At 38.5% G+C, this 17,549-nt stretch overlaps 1 protein-coding gene across 2 annotated transcripts in view; it reads left to right on the top strand.

Moving 5' to 3' along the window:
* The window catches only part of LOC129418617 (uncharacterized), a 35,405-nt gene extending 17,969 nt beyond the window's left edge, over positions 1-17,436 (top strand). For both annotated transcript variants that reach the window (XM_073853287.1, XM_073853286.1), the window contains exons 3-15: positions 8,745-8,932; positions 9,011-9,115; positions 9,212-9,326; positions 9,427-9,565; positions 11,557-11,686; positions 11,858-12,013; positions 12,095-12,132; positions 12,248-12,277; positions 13,724-13,896; positions 15,528-15,940; positions 16,321-16,420; positions 16,523-16,778; positions 16,868-17,436. In XM_073853287.1, coding sequence (XP_073709388.1) covers positions 8,745-8,932; positions 9,011-9,115; positions 9,212-9,326; positions 9,427-9,565; positions 11,557-11,686; positions 11,858-12,013; positions 12,095-12,132; positions 12,248-12,277; positions 13,724-13,896; positions 15,528-15,940; positions 16,321-16,420; positions 16,523-16,778; positions 16,868-16,920 — 1,896 coding nt within the window. In that variant the 3' untranslated portion in view covers positions 16,921-17,436. The remainder of the gene's footprint in view (positions 1-8,744; positions 8,933-9,010; positions 9,116-9,211; positions 9,327-9,426; positions 9,566-11,556; positions 11,687-11,857; positions 12,014-12,094; positions 12,133-12,247; positions 12,278-13,723; positions 13,897-15,527; positions 15,941-16,320; positions 16,421-16,522; positions 16,779-16,867) is intronic.
* The last annotated feature ends 113 nt before the right edge of the window (positions 17,437-17,549 follow it).

The raw sequence follows: 17,549 nt of genomic DNA, 5'->3' as shown, positions 1-17,549 counted from the left end.
CAAACAAACGCGCACGGAGGGGGCGTGGGCATTTCTCTCCATACGCACAACCGGCGCAACGTCGTAGAATGTCTCTGAACAGGTTCACGCCCACTTTTGGGGGAAATCGCACTAGACGTTCCATTGGCTTCCATTCAAAATAGCGGAACAAAGCAACCTTCGTACACAGCCGGCAGGCGTAAATAACTTATGAAATCACTCAGATTAAACATGTTGAGTAATTATCTGTCCACCCTGCCGGCCATAGAGCGCGAAAGATAAATTAACACATCTAATTTGGTCAATATAAAAACATGTCTCTTTCATTCTCCCAGCATCAAATTTGTGTACAACGCTCCATATTGGCCAGAGGTGTCTTACCCGGACATTTACTCGTACCTCATCGAGTCAACAGGGAAGCAAGTGAATGATTTTACTTCGTATTTGAAAGTTACTTCGTATTTATTTATTATGTCTTTATATTTAGAGTAATGAGTGCACTTTTCTGTCCAGCCATACAACTAACTGGCATAGCGATATTTCCAGCAATCACTGGATGGCGTTGTTACACAAAATTTGACGCTGTGAGAATGAAAGGGACATGTTTTTATATTGACCAAATTAAATGTGTTAATGTACCTTTCGCGCTCTATGGCAGGCAGGATGGACAGATAAATACTCAACATGTTTAATCTGAGTGATTTCATAAGTTATTTACGCCTGCCGGCTGTGTAAAAACGTTGCTTTGTTCCGCTATTTTGAATGGAAGCCAATGGAAGCGCTGTTTTTTATCACCGAAAAGGGGCGGTGACGAAATTTACAGTCAAGTTCCCGGATGTGCCGGTAGTCCGTATGCGCTTCTGTAGATTTGCGCAGAAGTACACTTTACTGACGTAAGTTGAATCCTTGTAATCGTTTCATGATTGGTTACTTCCTCTGTCAATCAAAGCTTTGCTCACTATGCATTGGCTGGCTTTGTTTTGGTGTAAGCCAGTCAAAAGCCTATGGTAAGCTGAAGGACATCTATCTAGGCAAATCATTGCTTGCATGAGATTTTGAGTTGTCAAACCTTTTCTGATTGGACAAAACAGAAAAATAGGGCGGGATATTTATCTGAACAGTCTAACGAAGCAGGAAGAGATGGATTTTCACTGATAAAAATCGATATTTGATAGAAAATAAACATGATCGATCATACTTAGCGGACGCGCGGATGTAAACAAAGGAGGATATTGCTGGATTTCTCACTATTTTTCATTGTTTTGGATTAAAACGTGGGATGCTTTTTGAAGAGTGGACCCTTACCTTGCAATGTACGTTGAAGTTTTTGGGAATTGTCAGAAATGATCAGAACCATATGGCAAGCCATGTGAGTACCCACAAAATTTTTTATATGCATTCCGTCTGCATTTCATTTAATCTTTTCCACACCAGTGTATTGATTGCAAAAATAAGCTCAGAACATGAATTTGGAGTGTTTAAACTTTCAAATAATGCAAAGTTTATGATTGTTGATTGAATATTTGATGTTAAACAAAGTACAAAAACACGTAAAAACGCCCCCTAGGGCCCGCCGCCGGGCCGGTGCGTGTTAGAAAGACAACACGCTCTATACAAATAAAACATTACTCAAATTATTCCAGTAACATTTATTTTAACATAGTTTAAGTTATCCGTAAAATATAGACTATTAATTAAATTATCAAATTGTCAGTAATACGGGTAGACGAACCGTTTATCCCTCGCTAATCATCCACCCTCCTTATCCCGTTGTGCCACTTCTGCCGCTTCTTGACTTGGGTTTAACGACTTAAAAAAATGATATAATACACTTTTATACTAATGGTACTTATGGTAAGGTAGTTAACAATCAGAATTACTTTACAAGCAGCTGTAGTACTTCTGTTTAATGCGGTATTGCTTGCCATTAATGTTTTCAATAAAAAGTAACTTATCTACAATAAACAGAGAGAGTTAGATAGAGAATATGGTCTGAGAAGAACAAGCAGCTCCATAACGGGTTGTCTTCGGTAGGGGAGATTTTTTATTTATTTAGCCACGTCAGGCAAATTGTCAAAAGGTTTTAAATACCCATGGACTAAACAGCTCCGTGGCCGGTGTTGTGTGGAAGTCTGTTCCCCCTATGTTTTCCTTTAGTGTTTTTATAGCGTTTTTATCACATTATACGTTTATTCTTTATATACATTGAAAGTTTTAATGGCTACTGAGATGTGTGTGTGTGTGCATTTATGTATCTTGATTGTTCTTGATTGTAAGTCAATTATTTTTACAGTATGAATCATATTATAAACATAGAGGGAACCAAATAAAGTTCTGATACCAAATAAAGTCAACTGCATAAATAGCTCTGTATCCATTGCAAACACATTTTAAAGTCTTAAAATGTCCATAACATAAAATCATTGTCAGCATACCATAGTTTGACTTGTACTGCGCTGCACTGATTTCTAAAGACTGCAGCGATAGCGTTTTGCGCTCAAACAACGCTAAGAGAGAGCTTACGAATGGTCCAGACCAACCTTACGAAAGTGTGACTTACAGAAGATATACTTAGCGTACAAATGTTTTGGGAATCGTGCCATAGAGTTAAGAGAGAGGTTAAGGAATAGGATCAGGACTACTTAGCGATAAGAACGTTTCGGGGAACCGGGCCCTGATTAGTACAAAACCATCAAGTGTTTTATTTGGGACGATACTACTCTTCTAAAATGTATACACTTGATGTGTGAGTACATAGTGTGTAGTTTAAGTGTATAGTATGTAATTTGGGACAGAGCTTATGAATAGTTCCTTGCAGAACCAAATAAGGTGTATTTTGGTTGAACTATCCCTTTAAGAGATCTTTTGTACGGTTTACTCAGATCTAGGGGTCGGGACCATTTCTAATGGTGTTTTTAAAGAAAAATTAAGGTGTATGTTTCTATATTGTTCAGTGCATTACTGTGTAAAACACTAGTATTAAGTAGAACTTAGTAATGAAAAAAACAATAAACCCCAACTAAGTGTATTTGTATAAATAGTAAGGTGTAAGGTGGTGCCAAACCCTGACAAAAGGTATTTCTAAAGTCAGCAGCAAATGGCTGAATCCACAGGAAACCGCTTCCTAATTCCTGTTGAATTATCATTTGAAACCTTTTCAAAGAATTCACATCTACCCCCCAAGACAGTTACCCCATGGTGTGGGACAGAAGAGTCACACCCTATCACACTTTCTCGTCCCCCTCTCCTCATGATCTAAAAGCAACCTGTATATGGAATGCTACATTCTACATGCACAAAGAATTTGAAACTGGTCTTGTTTGGTGTTATACAGCATCATGTATTTAATTTTACTTTGAGAAATCTGTAACCAGATATTCATCATTTGCCAGGTATGCATTATTCTCATTTGATTATATTTGTTTCTTCATATTTGAATTTGAATGTAAATTGGCTTCTGAATTATGTTTTTCCTACCTGGTTAATAAATTTGTTATGTTTGATTTTATTCTGTGTTGCTCGGTAAATGTTGACACTGCAAGTAATATCGTTGTATCCGTAGTTACCGTAAGGACTGAAATCAGGCTAGGATCGGCCCAATCCCAGTTAGATAGTGAATAATACATCAGCTGAGGATTTGTGAGATACGAATAGCAATTGGCGTTAGTTTAAGTGTACTTAGAAGCCTGGAGGCTGTGTTTCCGTTTAGAGTAACATTTCTGATTACTCTAAATAGGGTCAGACTGAACCTCTGTTTATTTCAATATTATTCTATTCATTAATTTTTAATATATAACATAAGCAATTAAAACTGTAGCAAACAGAAGACAAGTTTACATGATCGAGTGCATGATTGTATCAAAGCATTTACAATTTGTCCAAAACAGCGAGAATGACTTGATGATGTGAAGTGTTTTGAAAAATTAATTTCTGATCTGATAAATGCTCCAAAGAGACTGAGAAAAACTGTAGGCTACTTTATCTGTATCTGCAGTAGCTGGTTTAAGCTGGTCCTCCCAGCCTGGCAAAGCTGGTCAGGTCAGCTGGTCTTCCAGCCTGACCAGTTATGTCCAGCTAGACCAGCTTAAAAAGTGACCAGCTTGCTAGCAAAACCAGCTAAAACCAGCCAACCTGCTTATGCTGGTTTTAGGAGTTTTTTTTCAGTATGGATGTATGGTACAATACAAACAATAAACCCTAACCATTAGTGTATTTTTCAGTGTTTTATTAATTAAAGCTAACGTTAGCTTCTGAGCTTCACTTATGTTCGTTTTATTGCGTCTGCGCTGCCATCTAGTGACTCACAAAAATTGTTTAACAATCATTTTGCTGTAATTACTTAGCGAAAAGCAAATTGACTATGAAATTGAACATAATATTAATTTTAAAAAGAGGAATTAAAATAATTCACTACAGTGTTGGTGAAAAACGCACGAACTGCAGTTAAAATCACTTAATTTCTTCTTTTGCTGGAGATACAGCTCAATAAAAAACTTGATTTATATGATTGCTTTGCCCTATTTCGTTACTTCTGTAAGCAATACTGCATTTAAAACGACTGCTATAAGCAAACATCATAAAAACTTAAATAAAAGACAAATACCCTTTGGAGGAGAAATCCAGCAGCTGTCAGGAGGAGGCGCGAACTTCAAATGTGATACATGAACGACTCGTGCTGTTCCACACACGATGACTTGAGCGTGCATGGCCTTCATGATGTCGAATTATCAAAGCGTCGTGCCAGGGTGAGCTTGACAACAGAAATGCTTTGGTCAAGAGGTTGAAAACAATAACCCTTTACCAGCCACAGACTATTTATCTGGTCAATTAAAGGGGGGGTTTAATGGTATTTCAAGCATTCTGATTTATTAACACAGTTATAGAGTTGTTTCCTCATGCTAAACGTAGGCAAAGTGTCAAAAATGCAGTTGGGCGTGTTTCAGAGTATTTCTGTGCCGAATGCACTTCGCCAGGGTTCGTACAAGTTTCGGCTAATTTTTTTCGATTACGGTTCTAACTGACGTTTCAGGGGTTTTCGATACGTATCACTTCTTTATATGGGCTTCCGCCGGAAAACTACCCCCGGAAAACCCCGCCCAGCCGTCAGTCAGCGGGAGACGCTAGAGCTTGCTAACAGCTTATCACGCCACTCAGCTTTGTTTAATTTCAAAAGTCAACAATGGCACAACAAGAAGTGTGTTTTTGGATGTAAGGAGAAGACATCCAGCCTCATGGAAACAATGGATATAGTTTATTATCAGGATTAGCAGCGGAGTTTTGCGTGTGTGTTTGATGCGGTGGATTTTCAGAACCGGGTCATGACGAGTTACACGTGGTAAGTAAGACTTCTGTCTTATGATGGAAATAGGCGCGTGTATATTATATAAATGACATGAACATGTAGTGAATCATACGTTATAAGTGTTGTATAGTGTTGCATGACTCGTACTCGCTCCTCCCGTGTTATAACTCCTCCTTCTTCATTTTTTCGTACGTTATCGGAAAGATTCGTTAAAGCTAATATTTCTTTTATAAATCTGATTAAACTAAAGACTCTTCAGAGATATAAAGGATGTCATACTACTCTATAGGTACTCCAGATTGATATCAGAAATGCAGAAACAGCGTGTGTTACGTGAGCTTTAAGAGGCAACGCTTCCCCGCCAGTAACATATATGCAGTAGGTGGCGCTGTTACCCTTCTTATAAAACAGCAAATAAAAAAGTACTTTTTTTCCAATAAAATTTTTTCTTATTCCATTGGCAGATTTGTTGCTTGTTTTAAGCACAAATTCACTTAAATTTGATATTTTTGTCTAAAAACTAGACTTATTTGTCATTATTTTCATTTTGCTTATCAAGAAAATACATCTTAATTTAAGAATTTTTAGATATTTTTACTGAAAACAAGACAAAAACACTAAGTAAGAAAGTCATTTTTGCAGTGTTTAAGAAGTTTTAAAGGTGCTCTAAGGGAATTCACGCGTTTTAGACCATAAAACATTTTTTGTTACATACAGCAAACATCTCCTCACTATCTGCTTGCTGCCTGTCCGCTCATCAAACTGTAAAAAACGCGATCTCTGTAGAGGCTTCACAAGCTGCAATAAAAACAAAGTGGCCAAACCTAACACCAGAAACGATAACAAAGTGTTCCAGCCAATAAACGACAAGAAGGATTTGGGGGTTAGGGTTAGGCGCGTTTATGAAAGCACGGAAGGGAGGGGGAGCAGTTAGCTACGCTCTGTTTGTTTGAAAACAGTTCAAACATCAACAAAAAGTAACGTCACACAGATTCGCTTACAGCACCTTTAACAAACAAACCTTACAAAAAAATATATTGGTGTGCATCGTGAGACAAAACCATTGCACTGATATGTTAAAATATGTCAGTACATGGTGTTTTTAAATGAAAGCAGCTCAAACAACCTGGGAAACCACCCCTAAAACCATTAAACTAAAACAGAAACTGAATATTATATACTTTTTTCAATTGTATGTGGAGTAATGTGCTAACATATTAAAGCTTTTTCTTCTCTTTATATAAAGCTCAAGAAACTCTGGGTTGGTTTGTGAAGTTGACAAGACAAAATATAAATGCACTTATTTCACTTTATTACAAGCTTTATAACACATTTCAGCAAACAAACAGCATTTGTCAAGGTACATCTCATACAACGTTCAACACATCACAGATGGAGGTGATATTTAATTAAGTAACCGTCATAACATTACAATCAGTGTTTATAAAACTCATTATAACAATAATGAATTGGAAAGATTGTGTAAAGCTAACCTGGAAATTGTTCAGTAAGTGGAGCCAACCACAAAAGGATACTTGTTGTTACACATCTTTCTCAGCAGACGCGATGATATGTTTGAGTTACTTTGTGCAACTTTGTCCTTTGCTAGCTAGCTTTGTATGCAGTTTTGATTGAAGGACTTAATGTTCATTGTAATGTGGTCAATAAAAAAGATTAAACAGAAGATAATGTTTATTTGATGACATCTAGTAGTAAAAAAGTAACAAAGTTCAAAAATAATGAAAAGCACACTACATGCAACAAGATCTGCTTTTCAGTATGCAGATTTTGCACAAACTGGACTGTGCTCATATAAATGTCCATGCCATTGTACTTGGAGGGTTGTAAAGGATTAATATGTTGTCTTAACTGCTCTATATGTTCAGGACTTATAGGCCCTTTAAACTGTGGCTCATTCATCGCTGTGTGTTTATCTTTGATAGATCCACTGTCCTCTCATTTGATATCAGGAATGGTCATCTCCTAACATAAAACATAAGGTTTATTGTTTACATCATCATAATCAGTGCAGGACTCTTATTAATTATGTAAAGTGTGGGGTAGATCGGACATTAAAAAAATCAATGAAAAACATCACTTTCTGTTGCCAGCTAGTGGGACTATGACTATATGTGAATACTGGCATGTAGAGGTGTTTAGGTCAGGACTCGTATGAATCATGTGGGACAAATCAGACATAACGTAATCAGTGTAAAACATGTCACTTCCTGTTGCCAGATGGTGGCACTATTACCATAAGTGATTATTGACATGCAGATTTGTTCAGGTCAGGACTCTTATCAATAATGTGAAGTTTGGGACAAATCCAACATTGCATAATCATTGTAAACATGTCACTTCCTGTTGCCAGCAGGTGGCGCTATAACTATAAGTGACTATTGGCATGTAGATGTGTTCAGTCCAGGACTCTTATTAATCAAGTGCAGTTTGGGACATATCCGACATTACATAATCATTGTAATCATGTCACTTCCTGTTGCCAGCAGGTGTCACTATAACTAAAAGTGACTATTGCCATGTAGATGTGTTCAGTCCACTACTTTTATCAATCATATGAAGTTAGGGAAAGATCAGACATTGCATTATCAGTGTAAACATGTCACTTCCTGTTGCCAGCTGGTGGTGCTATGACCATAAGTGACTATTGACATGTAGATGTGTTCAGTCCAGGACTCTTATTAATCATGTGAAGTTAGGGACAGATTGCACACTGTATGCCTGAGTTCCAGCAACCTGTTTAGTAGCGAAACGTTAAACTTTGGGGGGCCGAAACAGACACAAATTTTAACATAGAATCAAATCCTTCACAATTTAGCATCACAAAGGCCTTAAGATGAGACTCGCCAAATATGATGATGATCCGACAAAAACTGTAGGAGGAGTTAGTTAAAGTATGACTGCTGGAAATGAGAAAAACTAAGCCAAAATCTGAGAAATAATTAAAAATAGCTGACTTCCTGTTGGGTGTAGGGCATTGCTCCAAGAGACTTTTTTGTAGGGCTTGTAATAATACATACTGAAATTCATATACATTAAACACAGTCCAAAGGCTGCTTCGTTGAATATTTGAAAGGGGTGCTAAAACATGTCCCTTCAGGTTGCCAGCTGGTGGTGCTTTGACTATAAATGAAAATTGGTATGTTGATGTGTTTAGGTCAGGACTCTTAGCAATCATATGAAGTTTGGGACAGATCGGACACTGTATGCCTGAGTTCCAGCAACTTCCTGTTTCATGGGAAAACATCAAGTTTTTCGGGCCTGAACCAACACAAATTTTCACGTAGAGTCAAATCCTTCGCAATTTAGCATCACAAAGGCCTTAAGATGAAACTCACCAAATATGAAGATGATCTGCCGAACCTTGATGCTCAGGCCCTAATGAAGAAAGCTTTTGATCATTCTGTGTTGTGTAATACTGTGTTGTTGTTGTTCTGTCCTACAGCTCCGTGCATATTACAGTGTGTTGTTCAGTTTGCCGTGTCCAGCTCTGGATCAGTTGTGCAGTGAAGTGGACTGCAGTGCTCTGGTCAACACCTCTCCTCTCACAGGACTTTTACCTTCACCAGGCTGGTGTCTCCATCAGTGGCAGAAAACCATTCCCAAAAACCACACCTTCACATTAAGGCTTGGGTGAGAGGCGACGGATGCTGTACAAATATTAAATGAACTATGTGAAAAGGATGAGTCTCATGTTATTTCACTTCGCAGCGTTAATGAAGATGTGTCACTGTATACAAGAGCTGATCTGTCCATCAGAGCGGACACAAACAGCATCAACCGGCCTCCGTACATTGCGCTGCTTCCTCCTGTCAGGTGGAAACCTCCAGAATACACACCTGCACTGCTAAACACATACATACATGTATACATACAGAAGACATGCTAAGACTCTGGGTCTGTTTGTGTTAGGTTACGTGCAGGTTGCAGTCAGGTAATCCCTCTGAGCGTGATGGATCTGGATGGAGATTATGTCCGCTGTCGTTTTAGGAGGAATAACCTGGATGCATTTTTACAGCTAAATGAAGTCAGCCATCGTCATACAGTTTAGATATTGACTTTCATTTTATTCATATAGTTCATGTGCAAGTGTTCATACAAACGTTTTTACTTTATATGTGTGACAGGAGACGTGTACACTGCTGTATGAAGGTGGAGCATCTCCAGGTCTCTATACAGTGAAGATTATAGTGGAGGATTTTCCTTCATCTGCCAACAACAAATCAAACTCTTTCTCCACTGTATCTCTACAGCTCACAATAACAGGTTAGTCTTATACTACGAATAAAATTCACACTCACATGTAATTGTACCATAAAGTATCAATGAAATAAATACTATAAATACTGTATTTGACAATACAGCTAGAGTATCATTATCAGGGTCATTCCTACAGTTTGCTAAAGTTTTTGCTTTGAAACTAAGTATTTTTTAATGTTTCGTCACTTACAAGTCAAGTTTAATGAGTTTAAATTGCCAGTGATCTCTGAACTGTCTTGCTCACTGGTAACAAAGTCCCTTTAGGAAAAGTCGCACCAGGCGGCCATGTTTGCAGCGCTTTCAGGCTGTTATGGGCCCTGTCCCAAATGGCGCACTTCATGTGGACTTTCGGTCTCATGGTCTTAAATTGCGTATGCTCGCTTAGTCTACGAGTCCGTAGGGTGTCCCATCTGTCATTTTTACGCTTCGAAGTATGCTCATTAGCGCATTGCAGCAGGCTTCGTGCACCCAGAACCCAGAAGTCCTTGTGAAGGAGCAATTAGACCAATCAGAAGACAGAAGGGAGGAGTTCACACTGACGGGCAACTTCTCTTCCTATTTCCGGCTTGACGCTTGAGTCTGTCCCAAAATACGACTCCAGTGCAACCATGGCCCTGTCCCAAATGGCACACTCTGGACTTGTGGTCCTCCTCAGAGTCCACATTTTGATGACATCACGTAGTCCAGAGTTTAGGGACCCTTGATGCGAGTCCACGTGGGTGCACCCCGTCAGTGCGAACTCCTCCCTCCCGAAATCTGATTGGTCTGATTGCTTTTTCATGAGAACTTCTGGGTTGGTAAAGTGCGCGAAGCCTGCTGCAGTGCGGGCTTCGCTGAAGACCGCATTAAGGGGCAAAGGAGGCACTGATGAGCACACTTTAAAGCGTAAGAATGACAGATGGGACACCCTACGGACTCGTAGACTAAGCGAGCACGCGCAATTTAAGGCCACGAGACCGAAAGTACACATGAAGTGTGCCATTTAGGACAGAGCACATGTGGACTCGCATCAAGGGTCCCTAAAGTCTGCACTACATGATGTCATCAAAGTCCTATCGATTTGAATTGGGAATTAAACCTGACATTAACTCTACCATCACTTTTGTCTCGTAAGCTCAGATTGAGCTAAAAACACTATTTCAGCTTCTGAGCATGTGCACAGGTTGGCACAGGTCTGTACAGAGACAATCATCAGAATCCAAACACAGTTTTACGATTTTTAGGTACAATACATTTTAAACTTTTCAAGTCTAATTAAAAAAATGTGACTTTATTCTCACCATGAATATAGCCTTAAATGCTATGTAGAAAAGACAAGAAAGACAATCATCAGATTTCATGATTGGTTCTTTTAACCCCTATTCATACTAATATGAATAATCAATTTTGTTATCAGAATAAGGACCCAGACAGACATTAATACACCTCTACTATATCATTTACAAAAATGCATTAGATACTACAGATCAGGAGTTCAGGGGCCTCATTTATAAAGCGTGCGTACGCACAGATTTGATCGTAAAGTGTGCGTACGCAATAATCCAAGGCAAAGTCCATATTTATAAAAACTGTCTTTGACGTGGAAAAGTGCTTAGCGCCACGTCAGGATCTGAGCAGACTTACGCACTTTTGCTTGTCTGATTGCTGCAGGTTTTCTGAAATATAAGCCATTCTTGCTGTTTGAAATTGTGTTTAAACATTGACAAGCGCTCTTTTATGTCTATGAGATTTATTAGGCATCGTTTAAAGGCGGAGATCTGAAACTGCTCGGCTACGCGCACAAGTTCAAGTTCATTTGCGATTTATAGATCTGAAAGAGGTACGCGCGTTTTCTGCGCGTATGTTCGGTTTATGAATCACACGTACGCATTTTTGTTAAATGATCGTAAGATCAAATGTAGGATGGTTTTTACATAGCATTTTATAAATGAGGCCCCAGGACTAATTTTTCTGTTATTGTCTACATACTGTAAAGGTTTATGTTGTGGTGTTTGCAGTTCAGAATGACGAAGGCTGTCCAGCCGTACCAGAGTTCACATCTGTAAACCCGGCTGCCAGCCAACTGGTGAACCTGCTGCCCTTTGAGGACGTCCATGTCAACATTACAGTTTACTCAAGAGTAGAGGAGTAAGACCTCACACACACTTATGTGTTTTACGGTCTGTGTGCTTAAGAACTGACTTCACATCAAGTCTTTCATTTAAAATAATAACAAAGTACGAGGAATTGATTATAAGTTAATGAAAGCCTGTGTTGATTTGTCAGAACATTGGTTGATATTCTTTTGTGTCTTCTTAGATTGACAGAAGTTTCAGTGATTGGTCCATCAGGCCTCTTTATATCAGCCATGACAACAACCCTGAACTTCAGAAGATCCACAACATTGTCCTGGGTCAGAGGTCCTGATCCAACAGCACAGCTGATCTCAGTTTGTTTTGTTGCAAACACTAAGAGGTAATCACCAGTTTGTCTCACAATGAGAGATTTATGACTGATGATTGACAGCTTAGATGAAATCAGTTTCACTGTTTACAGCCTGCAGTCTGACATCAGGTGTTTATGGCTCCAACAGAGTAAGATTATATTATGATTCTCATTTTCTGGTTTGTATGTTAAAACTAAAGATGTGAAGTCATGTGCTACTGATCTTTATTGTTTTTTTTTTCTTGTCTGTATTATTTCTTTTAGCGCTAACAGACCCTTTGCCTCCAGGAACAGGTAATATCACTGAACATCTGTTTTTTTAAATCTGTACTGACTCACATTCACAATGTTTGAACAATCAAAACCTCATTAGCTGTGTTTGCACTGTTGTTGGGCCAAATGAGAGTGAGGTTGTGTGTGTGTGTGTGTGTGTTTTGTGTGTGTGTGTGTCTGTCTGTGTGTTTGTCAATTAATCTGATCCAGCAGCCAAAGACCTTTGATCTAAAGATTACCTTTAGTCCAAAAAGACAAGTTAAGAGCGAGGCCATGTCAGTGTCAACCAGAACGAAGCTGAGTCTTATGAGCACTAGTGAACGCTTCCCTATGACTGGATTTGTACTCATTCTTTTAATACTCGTATAAATAGATTATAGCCTTTAAACTTCAAGCGTGAGCTGTAAAGTGCAGTGATCTAAGCAAGTAAAATTCTAAGCAAGCCCTTCTAAAATAAAAATAAATTTTTTTTGCCTTATTAAACAAAGATAATTTGGTGCAGGAAGAGATATAGTCTTGTCTGAGCAGGGTCACGTGTTGATATTGACCCGATGGTTAGAATGCAGATCAGTTTTGGGCTCCAGGATTGGCTGATAAGTTGTTGGCTCACACTGGTCCAACAGTGGACCAATAAAATATATTATACCCTGTAAGAGGCATTTATGTTATGTTCTTGTTTATCTTTGTGGTCTCTGGAGCATTTAAATTCAATTCAGGTTTATTTATATAGTGCTTTTCATTACATTGTTGCAAAGCAGCTTTACAGTAAATAAAGACAGTATAGACACTTCACAAGTTGACATTAACATGTAGTCAGATTAGATGATAAAGCGTCTTTGCCGGGCTGTCTGAGGGGAGAGGGCTTTAATCCACTTTACTGTCATCGTTCCTCTAGAGCAGGGTTTGCGATCCACCAGAGGTGCATAAAATTTAGAAAATTAATCCCGACAAACTATTTATCATTGGAAAGGTCTAAGAATACTGTTTTCATCTTTCAAAACCTTTTTCCACTAAGAGTAGTGCAGTGGCAGTAATGTATCAATTTGTGACAGAGTATGCAGCAAAGCATTGACACCTAGTGGCCATTGTTGGTAAATCTACTGATTACAAACCTCAGTTTTTGTGATTTAATCTTGAAATTTGGATCAAAACTAGTTGAGACGTATGACTTTTTTTCAGACAAACATTAGGTTTCTAGACTTATAAATGCCAGAGTTATATTATACTGATTTAAAGGTGAACATCCCCCCCCCACACTCAAAAAGTGGTGGTGACAGTTGAGTGGTTAACCAGAGGTGAAGGACAACTTTTTAGAGACAGACCTCTTCATTCTGATTGGTTGTATTACATGACCATGCTCCTCCCAAAATTTGCTAAATAAAATTTGTTCCTCTTTCTTGTAAAGCTGCTTTGAAGCAATTTTGAGGCAAGTTTTATAAAGATATTTGACATCTTGTTCTCTCTCAGAGTTGAAATGTAAGGAGCGGGAGCTGCAAATGTCGCTGGTGTTGCCCGTTTCATTTCTGAAGAATCTTCATTTCTCTGAGCTGCAGCTGAACGACCCGACCTGTCCGGTGTTTTACAACAGTACACATATAACAACAACCTTCTCTTTGATAGGATGTGGTACCAAAACACTGGTACGAGACCTTCTTTATTCTGTCATAGGGACAGACTGAAATAACACCTCATTTAACACTTTGGAAATCGTTCACCCAAAAATGTAAAAATTCTGTAATGATTTATTCTTCGTTAATGCCATATGGTAATTACTGTAGTTTTAAATGACAAATCGTGACGTGGGAAGTTGGGAACTGGACTGGGGATTATGCATTTCTATAGCAATGATATCAATGGCTAAATAAATCCATTTTAAAATAGACAATTTTGGCAGCTGTAAAATACATAATTACAACGTTAAATTACCTTTTAATTCATCTGCTAAATATCTGCGGTCACATGGTACAAATCATAGCTCTCAAAAAATTCCCAGTCCACAAGCTGTTATTACGAGCTCTATGAGGACCTTTAATTGCAAAATTTAATCGCGTAAAAACTATTGTAATTACGATATATAGTGTGAACACACCTTCCAAACCCATGTGGCTTTCATTACCTTGACACAAATACAGATGTTTTGCATTATGTCCAACATGCTTTCTACTATACGAGGAGATGTAAATCCGAGCAAACATTGTAAGGCTTTTCCAAAACCTCTTAAGTCATATAATACTTTTGTTAGATCCACATGTGAGTATGCTGAAAATGTAAGATCTACAGATCCAAGGTGTAGATCCAGTTCACTATTTCTCACTAGATCTCTCTATTCATCAGGACAATAGTCTGTCAATCAAAGCTAGTCAACTGTGTTAGGAGTTAACACTTCGACTCAACCATAATTCTGATACAGAGTTTAGATGAACAGCAGGCAAAGGACCAAGTAATGATTTAATAAAAATAAGCAGAGCAAGAGTATTTACAGAATACTCTTATTCAATGCTCAGTCTGACTTCATCTGACTCGTATCGGACACATCAGGTGAAAACCTTGAGATGTATGCTTTCAGCAACTTCTCAGATAAAACACACACATGATGCTTTCAAGAAACTCAAGGATGCTAAGATCCCCTTCATGTGGGAAACATTCGTCTTAGCTCTTTAATTTGCGATTCTGCATATTTGAAGTTGCTGCTTTAAGACAGTGGTTCCCAAACTTTTTCAGAGTTCGGCCCCCCTTGTGTACGGTGCATTCCTTCGCGGCCCCCCAAAAAAAATTGTGACAAAAACTGTTCTAAAACTCAACATTTTAATAAAAAAACATTAAATTATACAAAAAAGTAGTGCTTTTGGTTAGTAGCTTGTTTTATTTAAGTTTAATTACACAGAATTCATGATAAATTAATGTATTTCATAAAATGTAATAAAACTTGGGCCCCCCTGGCACCATCTCGCGGCCCCCAGTTTGAAAACCACTGCTTTAAGGCATGCTATTCGAAATGGTTGCGTGTCTCATCATAACTTACACTGATTATGTGCAAAAGCAAGAGCTGAAAGCTACATGGGATTGGATTATTTACAGTAATATTCTGTTTGTTCCTCACACAGTGACGTGAGATATGTTTCAGAAGACTTTAGACAACTACCTTTTCTAGCAGTCTTTAGGACTGTAAGGTTTAGATTGATTAGGGTCAGAGATAAACAGCTTTAAATAGCTCACCTATGACTCCACTTGATTTTCCACTTATTTCTCTTCACTGAAATCTCTTTTCCAGCACTTAGGATCAGAACTATTGTACACCAACACTTTACGCAGCGTAAATCCCAACTCGACTATCACCAGAGCTGCCAGTCTCGTTCTTCCGCTCGCCTGCCGGATTCCCGGCCAACAAGCCGAAGGTCCAAGATTGAAAGTCTCCATACCCACAGAGCTGGAGACATTCGGTGCCGTGTCCTTCTGGCTCGAGTTCCACATTCCCGGCAAGGGACCCATGGCCGCCGATACACGACATGCACGTTTGCAGCCTATGCATATGGCTCGAGATCTCCAGCGTGCTGGCAAGATGGACATGCTGGACCTACATGTATTTTCCAACTCTTCATTGGCCCGTGCGGAGCTCATGGTGAGCCGATGTGTTGAGTCGGAGTCAAAAGACTTTCTTCACACACAGCCCCTGCTGAACCAAGGGTCAGTACCAACATCAGCCGTGTTGTGAAAGTCTAGTGATACACAAGCAAATTTGTATTCTCATTCTATATTGAAAATATGAATAACAAGTGGTGTCTGTGAAGTCAGGCATCACAGTTATATTTTCATAGAGACAACCGTTGACTTGAAGATGAATCCAATCAATCTAAAACTTAAACCTACCCGAATATTTTCTGCTTCTACTGCACTGCTATGTCCTTTAAGAAATGCACATATAGTTGTGTCCATCCCAACACAAATCGCCAACATAATACACTATAATCTATCTGTTTATAGTCATACTTCTGTACATAACCTTAGTTTATATCTAGTTTCTTGACTACCTTCCTTTGTCCATAATGTGATTGTCTGTATTTCAGCTGTGCATCTGGTAATGGAGCATCAGAGGTCCTGACGTCAACACCAAGTGTTCGCATTTACCGCTTATATCTCAGTTCTCTGAACATAAAAGGAGACACGGTACATCCTTTATTTATTATCTTCAATACGTTCATGCTATGGATTCTTGATCAATCGTGCATTCATGTGTTTATGTTAAACCCTGTTGTTTTGTCTTTCTAGATGTATGTTGAGTGTGAAGTGCATCTTTGTGCGGCTACCAGAAAAACGCAGAGATGTGCAGATCCATGTACAAAATCATCGGAGCGGACACTAGTCGATAGCATTCTAACCCACAACTATAAAATCCGCTCAGGGCCAGTTTCTTTGATAAACAAAGGCACAGTGTCCAGTACAACCGCTGCTAAACCTACTCAAAACATGAAACCTATCGCTCAGCCTGCAACCAGTCAGTCACCAGGAACCTCAGCCTTCTGCAGTGAGTATATACTTCACCTTTAGTCAATATGGTCCTAAATTTAGATTTGCAATGGCACATTTTAGTGACTCGGCTGTGTTGTGTTTCAGGTCTGTTCTGGATATTTGCTGTGACCCTGTTGACTTTCCTCATAAAGTCATGATGTGTTTTTACATCACAAAAATTCTTTGGATGAAGCGTTTATCACTGACTTCTCAAAGTCATTGTATTTCTTCTTTACAAACAGTAACTCAATGTACTGATCTGTTTTTAAATCACCATCACAATATATTTTAGAAGATGCTATGTCCTTGTAAGCACGTAAAATACAAATGTTATAAGGAAAAACATGTCATACACATTTCTAATCATAACACTTTAACGCCTAAAACATCTAAATGTACTCAAGTGTGCTATTCTGGAACACCAATTGATTTTAGTGGATTTAAATGATGAAGTATTACTGATATTAAGTTGACTTTTTTCAAGTGCACTAAGGTAGAGCTATACTTTGAGAATATTTGTAGTGTATAACTTTTACGCTTTTATTTAGCACAAAAATATCAATGTACTACAATGTGCTTGTGGTTATTTATGCATAGTTTTAGTACATTTAAGTTATAATGTTTTGCTCTTTTAAATACATCATGTAAACCAGACAGATTTTAAAAGATTTACGTTTGATGTATAGGAATTTTAAAGTAAACCAGAAGAGCGCAATACCGTTTAGGAGGCAGACCCTCACATAATTAAAAACTCTACAAAGCATATTTTAAATAAAAGCTGTGACAT

This window comes from Misgurnus anguillicaudatus, chromosome 15, assembly GCF_027580225.2.
Source record: "Misgurnus anguillicaudatus chromosome 15, ASM2758022v2, whole genome shotgun sequence".
In the NCBI taxonomy this organism is placed as follows: Eukaryota; Metazoa; Chordata; class Actinopteri; order Cypriniformes; family Cobitidae; genus Misgurnus; species Misgurnus anguillicaudatus.
Note: the sequence above shows the minus strand (reverse complement) of the source record. Positions and strands in the feature narration are given on the sequence as shown.